At 31.8% G+C, this 11,052-nt stretch overlaps 1 protein-coding gene across 1 annotated transcript; it reads left to right on the top strand.

Annotated features, from left to right (window-relative positions):
• Window positions 1-120: 120 nt before the first annotated feature.
• On the top strand, window positions 121-8,896 carry LOC106475116 (putative N(4)-(beta-N-acetylglucosaminyl)-L-asparaginase GA14866). The gene is made up of 4 exons (XM_013935814.2): window positions 121-367; window positions 737-844; window positions 3,976-4,109; window positions 8,580-8,896. Exons 1-4 carry the CDS (start codon window positions 144-146, stop codon window positions 8,675-8,677), a joined length of 564 nt encoding a protein of 187 aa, XP_013791268.1. The 5' UTR covers window positions 121-143; the 3' UTR covers window positions 8,678-8,896.
• Window positions 8,897-11,052: the final 2,156 nt, after the last annotated feature.

The following is an 11,052-nucleotide window of genomic DNA, read 5'->3' as shown; positions in this document are numbered from 1 at the left end:
GTTTTTATTACAGACTAATAGTTAAACAGTGTTAGCATTTTGTATTCTTTAACTATCTTTTTTTTGAAAATACAATGTTTTTTCTTGTATGAAATCATTATGATAATAATTCAGCCTGTACTTGTCATATTATGTTTTGATATATGAGGTTTTACCAGCATATTTGTTTTCAGAATGTTAATCCAAACCCAAGAGTATCATGTGGACCTTATAAGCCTTTGTATAAGAAAGCTGAAATAAACACCAAGGTTTCAACACCGCAGTTTGGACCAAACAACCATGATACGGTTGGAATGGTTGTGATTGATAATGAAGGGAGAATGTGTGTGGGAACGTCAAGTAATGGAGCCAAGCATAAGATTCCAGGGTATGGTGGATATGTTTTTATTTTATAACCATAAAATTTGGTTATGAATTAGTTTTTAATTTAGTCGTAGCATGTTTTTTATGAAATAGTTTTTAATGTAGTAGTAATATTATTCTTAATCTTGTGGTAGCATTGTTTTGTAGATTAGTTTTAAGAATAGCATAAATAATATGTAAAAATAAATAATTTTCAATCTAGTAATAAGATTATTTTATAAATCAGTTTAACATAGCAGTAAGTGCTGAGCTCAGTTAGTTACTCCAAGGTATGAAGCCAGGATGCCATTAAATTGACAGTATGTTGAAATATTTAAGATATATATTATTTTTATCCAGCGAAATGTAAAGCATTGCATTTCTCTTTTAATAGACGTGTAGGAGATTCTCCTATCCCAGGAGCAGGAGCATATGTGGATCAGGACATAGGCGGTGCAGCAGCTACAGGAGATGGTGATATTATGATGAGATTTTTACCCAGGTTAGTGTCATCTACAGAGTGTTAAAAAAGGTTATATTTATTGAAACAAAATCATTCTGTGCAATACACATAATGAAACATACTCTCACACAAAAATACCCATACAAAAACACATCTGTACAATTACAACATTTTGTGTAACAAACACTTTAGTAGAATAGACATAATAAAAAAATATATCTGTAAACATCGAGATTTTTATGGTAACAGAGTTTTATGTCAAAAGATTACTACAATACATATGGAAGAAAATCCATAAGATGTGTATATTTACATTTATGGTAACAGATTTTAATGAAACAAGTAAGTTACTGAGATAGAAGGAAGTAGTCACACAGAAAACTTGTATTTCATTCATATGCTTGGTAAAATAATTAATGCAACAAACAATCTATCATAAATAATACAAAAATATATAAAACATGTTTCCTTTACATCAGATTTAATTGCAATACATAAATGGTTGAGGACATTATATTAAAACAATTTTGAATATGCATATCAATAATTCACATGATAAATATGGCCAATATAAGGTTATGGTAAAATAGCATGTATTAGAATTGCATTTTGAAATTGTTCATACAAAGATATTTCAGATCAGGAATTTATAATTTCTAAGTCAGGGATATCCATTTTACTTAGTAGTATTAGAAAACAAAGGAATATGGATCAACTTGGAGCACCAGGGCAATCTAGAAAGAGTTCTACAATGAGTCGTACCCCAGCTGTGGTAAGCAGAATGCATCATCTTACAATAGATGAGAATCCATAGTCACAAAGGTCAGTGACAAATGCCATCCATGTGCTTTAGTTAGCAGTACCTAAAGTTGCTTTCATGATATATCAACTATCACATTCCTCAAGCAGCTAGAGAATGAAATAGGTATTCATACTGTTACAATCAAATCAAGACATACTGGTCAAGTTGCCAGATGCAGTGCCTATGGACATTTGTTTGATCAGCCTGTTGAAGCATTTGCAAGCTGGGAAATCATTATTCTTGTACACTACATGGATTAGGGAAACCAGCATGCAAGAGAGATATGTTTTTGACATGACAACCTTATGATAAAATCTTTTGCAATGGAAAATATAACTTTTAAATATTCAATTACTTGAAAGCTTTCCTCTTGTATTCATAACACAGCTTGAAACTGGCTGACTAACACAGTCAGTTATTGATCAAAAATGTAACAGATTCACAAATCAACTAATCAACTGAATGGCTTACTGACTGGATTAACTTTGTTTCACTCACTCAGCGACTAACTAACCAACTAATCAACTATATGGGTCACTGGCTGGATTATCTTTGTTTCACTCACTCAGTGACTAACAAACCAACTAATCAACTGAATGGGTCACTTGCTGGATTAACTTTGTTTCACTCACTCAGTGACTAACAAACCAACTAATCAACTCCAGCAAGTGAGCCATTCATTAACTTTGTTTCACTTACTCAGCGACTAACAAACCAACTAATCAACTGAATGGCTCACTGATTGGATTAACTTAGTTTCACTGACTAACCAACTAACTCACAAAGTGGTATTATTATACAAAACTCATTTTCCTCATACGTCCTGAGGTATTGTGTCATAATTAATTAATGCTAAAAACTCCCTCTATTGAAAAAATGTGTAAACTAAAATATTAAAAGCATATCCTTCAACACTAAATTGCTCTTTGAAATATATTGGTGTCATTACCAGGTTTATTCTAAATATGTGTCTGAATTATGAATGGTGGCATTATGCACCTGATGTATTATACATTTCTTGTACTAGGGTTCATTATCTAATACTCTACACCTCCTCTTAAACTGTTCATTGTTTTATTCACATGATCCAGATTTTTCATTGAATTTGGCTTTTTCACATTATACGCTTGGTATATCCTTGATTTTTTCACATTATACACTTGGTATGTCCTTGATTTTTTAACATTATACAGTTGGTATATCCTTGATTTTTTTTACATTACACAATTGGTATATCCTTGATTTTTTTCACATTATACACTTGATATATCCTTGATTTTTTTTTTACATTATACAATTGGTATATCCTTGATTTTTTTCACATTATACACTTGGTATATCCTTGATTTTTTTTACATTATACACTTGGTATATCCTTGACTTCTTTTACATTATACACTTGATATATCCTTGATTTTTTTACATTATACACTTGGTATATCTTTGATTTTTTTACATTATACACTTGGTATATCTTTGATTTTTTTACATTATACACTTGGTATATCCTTGATTTTTTCACATTATACACTTGGTATATCCTTGATTTTTTTACATTATACACTTGGTATATCATTGATTTTTTTACATGATATAATTAATACCTGAAACCATTGGTACTTGGCAAAAGTCCATTATTACAGTATTGAGGAAAAAGAAGAGAAACAAAGACAACTGTATGTCTCACAAAAACTTTATTTATCAATGACCATGGTTTTTCCAGTAAAAGCATCATCAGGTACAGATCTGATGATGCCTTTACTGATGAAATTATCATTGTTGATAAATGAAGTTTTTGTGAAACATACAATTGTCTTTGTTTTTTTTTCCTCATTTCTGTTAGTTGTATTATATTCATTTTGTGTATTCTTGATTTTCACTTGGGCTCGGTTTAGTTGTATTTTATTCTTTATATATCCTTGACTTTTCCTTAGAACTAGGCTTAGTTATATTTTGTTCTTTGTGTATCCTTGATTTTCCCTTGATTTAGGCTTATTTGTATTGTACTCGTAGTGTATTCTTGATTTTCACTTGAATTAAATTTACTCGTATTATACATTTGGTGTAATCTTGATTTTGCTTTGAATTAAGCTTGTTTGTAGTTTACTTCTTTTGTATCCTACATTTTCTTTTGTATTAAGGTTAGCTGTGTTATAAACAAAGCATCCTAGGTTTCTCTTAAAGTAGCGTTGGGTTTTAATATACCACATGTGTATACTAGGTTCCTCTCTAAACCTGTGGGTATTTTGAGATGTCACACTTAGTTGTGTTCTACTTATTGTGGTTAATTTTTTTCCTTCCACATCTGGTTTACCCTACATGAAATAGGTTTTGTTTATCTTAATCATTATCATTTTCTTTTCTGAAGTTACCAAGCAGTAGAAAACTTGCGACAAGGAATGACCCCTCTTGCTGCTGCAACTGATGCTATCTATCGAATAGTTAAGAAATATTCCGACTTTTCTGGTGGAATCGTTGTTGCCAACATTAAGGGAGATTATGGTAATAAATGTAACTTAAGGTGTAATGTAACTATTAATATATGGATTTTATAGAAATTAATATTGGTGAAAATTAATAAATAGAAATTTTATAAAGTGGTTTATATGGAATTAGTTAAACATGATATGACTAAGTTTGTTGAGTAACAGAATGTTTTATACACATATAAAGTGGTTTATAGGGAATTAGTTAAACACAATATGACTAAGTTTGTTTAGTAACAGAATGTTTTATGCACATTTTTTACAATAAAGTTTAGCATGCTTGTTTTCCTTTTTTCAAGCACATGTATTAAAAGAGGAGTTACTTAAAATTTTTAAATGTGTTTATGTTAACAAATGCATTGTTTTGTCTTAGTCTTAACTGTTTTCTGAAAGTTTTGTCTTTCACACAAGATTTCAGGAAAATATGTGATTAATCTTTGTATTGTAAAAACAAAGAACTACATAGAATTTTAAATTGTAAAACAACAAAAATATTAGGGTTAAGGCAATCGGATATTAGTTGTTGTTACAGTTAGTAGCAAGTACAATCACCTAAGTCTAATTATTTATTAGTTTTTTATTACAAGGAACTAATTACCAACTAGTTTTGTCCTTTTGTTACTAATATGCTACTGTTTTTAGGGAAATCCTGATATGGAATGTTTCTGTGTTGATAGCAACTGGGAATCAATTCTGTGTTTTCTTAATAGAGAGGCTGGTGTGCTATACACTCATCCAGGGTCGTCTCCCATTACGTCTAACTTATTTATTGGCTTCCAGGATTTGTTGACTGTTATGCTTTGGACTGAGTGTGTTTTCAGCTAGATTATTGTATAAGGCTTTTATTTTGTATTTACTTCTCCAGTTTTCTATTTCCTTACAGGTGCAGTACACGGAATTACCAATTTTTTTTTCTCTCTGTATAACACCCTACAATAGTCTCCTCCTTCCTTACAGGTGCAGTGCATGGAATTACCAATTTTTTTTTCTCTCTGTGTAACACCCTACAATAGTCTCCTCCTTCCTTACAGGTGCAGTGCATGGAATTACCAAGTTTCCTTTCTCTGTATATAACCACATGATAGTCTCTGTCAGGAACTTACTTTTTTATATTATATATAGTAAGTTAGAATATATGGGTGTGTTGGGTTAAGGATTCTTCAACAGTAGGTATGTGTGACTTGTTGGTGATAAATTGAAAAAATAAACGAACAGCATGCACTCCACTTGTTTACAGATAATGTAAATATATATATATGTATTCGGAACAAGTTAAATATACGTACAGAAATTCATTACACTATGGAGATCATAGCTATATCATAAACACTGTATAGTTCTCTTTTTCTTGTCAAAAGTCCACTTCCGATATGGTACTTACCTCTTCTCACAAAATTAGCTATTTTTGTTCAGTGCTGCCCTCTATATGAACCCGAATATCAGGGGAGGGAAGAAAATTCAAAAAGGGGTGGGAAGATTGGTCATGTAGTAAGGAAGGACGTGGCTCATAAGAAATAGAAGAAAGGGATAAAACTAAATAATTTCAAGAAAACCACTTTGTGAGGAAACTTAAGCCGAACATGAATCTTTAAAGAAACAAGAGGCACATCTGAACACAACCACTGTCCAACGAGTTCGGTAGAGGAGTAGAGAGGAAGTCACATGAACCATGTGAGCATGTCATGCTCCTATTGGTGAAGAAGTGACGCATGATGATTTGCATGAGACACGTGTTGGAATCTTTCAATTCCAATAGGAGGGAGAAGAAGGCTTGTGGCATGCATAAAGAAAATGTTTGCATATAGAGGGTAGTACTGAATGAGAATAGCTAATTTTGTGAGTAGAGGTAAATACCTATTGGAAATACATTTTCAGTATAGAAAAATTATAAATTAGGCCTATTCAATTGCTTTAAAGTTCAGTTGACAAACTGAACTATTTTTCTCTATTTCTATTGCCAAACTATCTGTGTGTAGTTCACTTACGTTGTTGGTGAGTTACCGCAGTTGTATCCTGTACTTCAAAAATTGTCTGCTCCTTTTCTGTATTTCCAAGAATCAGCTGTCTTTTCTAAAAGTCTATTCAGGCTGGTTCAATTAGTTTAGAACACCCTTTGACAAGACAACTTATTCTCCTTATCTCTTCAAAATTGTTAATCTCACTCTATCTTGTCAACTGTTAGGTCTCTCACTCCCACCACGATTAACTTAGAGTTTAACATTTCTCTGACTGAACTTCTCCTTCCCGTGACTTTGCCTTACTCTCTTCTGCACTTTTCTTGCTGCTATTTATATGTCTATCACTTAGGTTTTCTAGAAATCACTGTATCCTTGACATCGATGGATTGTGTGCGAAGTTCGATAGCCTCGACATAAATGAATTATTATACAGAGTGTATGATTCTTACTGAGTTATATAACCAAACTTGTCATAACTTATTGCCTTTAAAATAATTGCTTTTAAATCTCTTTTTTTTTTGAATAAAATAATTAATAATACCTACATTAAACATTTTTATATCTGATAGTCTCTTACATCCTTACAGGTGCAGTACATGTTTCCCTTTTCTGTATGTAACCACATGTGTTTTTTTGTAATGGACACTATTCAATGAAAATTAAAACATTATAAACAGTAGTTATTTAAAGTACCAGGATATGCAGTTAGTGCTATTTGCACAAAGTTCACTAACTCAAGGAGGTTTGTGTGATAATAAGAAATTGAGACAAAGGCTCTATGTGCTAATAAAACATAGAACATTTACTGATGCTAATAATATTTTCAATGATACAGACATAGCTTTTCATAACTATTTGATTTTTAATCTAATATGCACTTCAAAGTACTAAATTTTTTTCCAACAAATTTACAGATATCTCCTTTAGATATTTATGTCAAATGAAATACAACTTATGAAGGAGCTGAGACTTGTTCTATGGTCAGTTGAGGAGTCCCAAAGTGGTCTTTACTGAAGAATGACTAACAGTAGTTTTACCATAGCCTTTATACTCTATTGCTATGTAACCTAGATTTATTAGCATGCAATGCATAGGTGCTACTCACCTAAAAACTAATAATAGTCATGAACTCTACACAGAAGACTATTTGTTGTGTAAGGATTGCATCAGCTTGAGGTCACTGATATTTTTGATTCAAGTACAACTTTGAGTGAGAGTCTTTTCTCACTACTAGTTCTTTTGAATCAATGTATCTCTTAACTTTTTCATGCCTCACTATTTTGCTCATTAGCAACCAAATGGTAATGGTTTGCCATTTCTCTTACATAAACATCCTTTAGCAGAAAACCTGGCCATAAGATAAACATCCTTTAAAAAAGTTCTGGCCGTAAGATAAACACCCTTTAAAAGAAAGTCTGCTCATAAGATAAACATTTTTTGACTGAAAGTCTGTCAATAAGATTAACATCCTTTAAAACAAAATCTGGCTATTAAGATAAACATCCTTTAACAGAAAGTCTGTCCATAAGATAAGCATCCTTTAACAGAAAGTATACCCTTAAAGTAAACACCCTTTAACAGAAAGTTATGGCCATAAGATAAACACTCTTTAACAGAAAGTCTGGCCATAAGATAAACATCCTTTAACAGAAAGTCTGCTCATAAGATAAACATTCTTTGACTGAAACTCTGTCAATAAGATAAACATCCTTTAAAAGAAAATCTGGCCATTAAGATAAACATCCTTTAACAGAAAGTCTGGCTATAAGATAAACAATTTTTATCAGAAAGTCCGGCCATTCTATCCATAGGATAAACATTCTTTAACAGGATGTTTGTCCATAAAATAAACACCCTTTAACAGAAAGTCTGGCCATAAAGTAAACACCCTTTAACAGAAAGTCTGGCCATAAAGTAAACATACTTTAACAGAAAGTTCTGGTCATAAAGTAAACATACTTTAACAGAAAGTTCTGGTCATAAAGTAAACATACTTTAACAGAAAGTTCTGATCATAAAGTAAACATACTTTAACAGAAAGTTCTGGCCATAAAGTAAACATACTTTAACAGAAAGTTCTGGCCATAAAGTAAACATACTTTAACAGAAAGTTCTGATCATAAAGTAAACATACTTTAACAGAAAGTTCTGGCCATAAGATAAATATCCTTTAACAGAAAGTCTGTCCATAAGATAAACATTTTTTGACTGAAAGTGTGTCCATAAGATAAAAATTTTTTGACAAAGTGTTATCATAAAATAAACATCCTGGTCAACTATGCACTAGAGTGGCAGCCATGTGATTAAACTGGAATGTGTTTATATTCACAAATGGATGATTAAATTTTTATATGAACTGTTTGCTAACTCTAATACACTATCAGTGTGAAAACTGCAAATAAACTTGACTAAACATGCTTCCATTATATGGCAATAGTTAACACAGGAATAGGCTTTTCTCCTCTGTTTTATATGTTAGCTTTAATTTTTTCTGCCTTTCCTACTTATGATTATTTTATTCCTTACAGGTGCAGCATGCCATGGAATGAATGAGTTTCCATTCTCTGTATGCAACCCTGTGTTAGGAACAGTTAAAGTTAACTATGTTCAATGTATAAGTATTTAAAAAATTGTTTAGAAGAAATATATTTAATGAATTTCAATGTCTTAGAACAATAATTGTGTTTTTTTATAATAAATGTAAAGTGATTAAAGCTAACTATGCTCTATAATGTATTGAAGTGATTATTCTAACATTTTTTATTTTAGAAATGTAACATTTGGTCTTCCTCCTTGTGGTTAAGCCCCAGAATATTTACGATATATTAAACTAGGTTTCTGAAAATTACTTCTGTACTTTAATTACAGACTAGTATAATACATTTTACGTATGAAGAAAAGAAGAGAAACTTCAATTTATAAAAATACAGAAAAAAAGAATGAATTTTGTGGATATAAATGTAAGCATTGTCAATCAAAATCTTTATACAACAAACACTTTGAATATTTAATTATAAGATATAATACAAGGTTTATTATGCACAGTAGGTTTGAAGAATTTAAGGGGCTGCAACTTTCTATTAAAAGAAAAGTAGACAATATTTTGGCTTCTATACTGAGGCCTTTTTCAGGACCTATACAACACACTATTTATTATATACAATATAATTTGAACAGCATTTCAAAATTTTGAGAACAGGGCTTTCATAACCAATGTTCTCCTCCTAATTTCTAACACCAGTTTTCTCTAATTTCTCTGTAACTTCAGCAACCTTCTTACTACACAGAATACCACAACCTTTTAAACATGATCTCATCTACATCTTAATTTTTAACTAAATTATTGAGGTAATGAAAAATCTTAAATATGAAGTCCAATCTTTATTAACTATCATTCAACTCACCTCTTGTCACTGAGTTATACTTATTTTGGAGTATTCTACCCCTCATCAGTACTTTCAGCAAAGATGAATTGAGTAAACCAGATTATGCTTCTGATACTGGTGACTGTGTATTATATTTATGGCATTTTGTTCTGGTATTCACTGCAATAAACCTGTTTCTATAGAATTTGAAGATAATGTTAATAGTTTATACACACTGCACTAAACCTGTGTTTGTATAGGATTTGAAGATAATATTATTAACCTGTTTATATAGGATTTGAAGATAATATTATTAGTTTATATTCACTACAACAAACCTGTGATTATATAGGATTTGAAGAGAATGTTAGTGGTTTATACACACTACAATAAACCTGTTTCTATAGGATTTGAAGATAATGTTAGTAGTTTATATTCACTACAGTGTACCTGTGATTATATAGGATTTGAAGAGAATGTTAGTGGTTTATACACACTACAATAAACCTGTTTCTATAGGATTTGAAGATAATGTTAGTAGTTTATATTCACTACAGTGTACCTGTGTTTATAAAGGATTTGAATATAATGTTATTAGTTTATACACACTACAATAAACCTGTTTCTATAGGATTTGAATATAATGTTATTAGTTTATACTCATTATTTGCTGTGTGATCTCATCTGAGCCAATATTATCTAGTAAATCCATAAAATAATCAGGATTTTCTCCAGCTTTGGTGGTTCTTGCTGCTCTGGCAGTGAGATGTTCTACAGGCCTTTCTGACATTTTGAGGAAAAACTGATACAAAGTAAGTTGCAATAATTGACTTACTGTTTGGCAACATATAGTGGAATGCTAATGGACAACATTACTATAAAAATTTGTGATCCAACATCTTGGGAAAGAATTTTTAAAACAATAATCCATGTATGTACCAGTTGTAATAAATGTTTTATGTGGTTTTAGTGATGTTGCTCACAATACCTCTACCAAATCTCACTTTAGATTTGATGACTCAGGTTTGTTCTGTACTTTCTCTCTCTCTCTCCTTTACATTTTGATTTTTCCCATTCCTTACTACATGACTCTCATGCTGAGGATTATTTAACTTTACCTTTTCCAGGCATGTGAGTTCATGTTGACATATTTCTTGATCAGCTTCATTCTCAACCTTAAATGCCTCATCCTCCTCAACTCTAGGATTCCTTTGCAATGTCCTAGGGCCATTTCCCTTTTTCATTCATAGAGTCCACCCTAATTATTTGGTTGACTGACCCACTGTCTTTCATTCATAGAGTCCACCCTACCTACTTGGTTGATTAACCCACTGTCTTTCATTCGTGGAGTCCACCCTACCTACTTGGTTGATTAACCCACTGTCTTTCATTCGTGGAGTCCACCCTACCTACTTGGTTGATTAACCCACTGTCTTTCATTCGTGGAGTCCACCCTACCTACTTGGTTGACTGACCCACTGTCTTTCATTCATAGAGTCCACCCTACCTTCTTAGTTGACTGACCCACTGTCTTTCATTCGTGGAGTCCACCCTACCTACTTGGTTGATTAACCCACTGTCTTTCATTCGTGGAGTCCACCCTACCTACTTGGTTGACTAACCCACTGTCTTTCAT

Source organism: Limulus polyphemus, unplaced genomic scaffold (genome assembly GCF_000517525.1).
Source record: "Limulus polyphemus unplaced genomic scaffold, Limulus_polyphemus-2.1.2 Scaffold8108, whole genome shotgun sequence".
NCBI lineage: Eukaryota > Metazoa > Arthropoda > Merostomata > Xiphosura > Limulidae > Limulus > Limulus polyphemus.
This window is presented reverse-complemented; position numbering and strand designations above follow the sequence as displayed.

Bases quoted from the DNA above. Each gene is read 5' to 3' on its own strand.
- LOC106475116 (XM_013935814.2), top strand. From the start codon at position 144: ATGAGGTTTTACCAGCATATTTGTTTTCAGAATGTTAATCCAAACCCA. The intron at 368-736 runs GTATGGTGGATA...CTCTTTTAATAG, and splicing joins GCCAAGCATAAGATTCCAGG to ACGTGTAGGAGATTCTCCTA. The intron at 4,110-8,579 runs GTAATAAATGTA...TATTCCTTACAG, and splicing joins CAACATTAAGGGAGATTATG to GTGCAGCATGCCATGGAATG.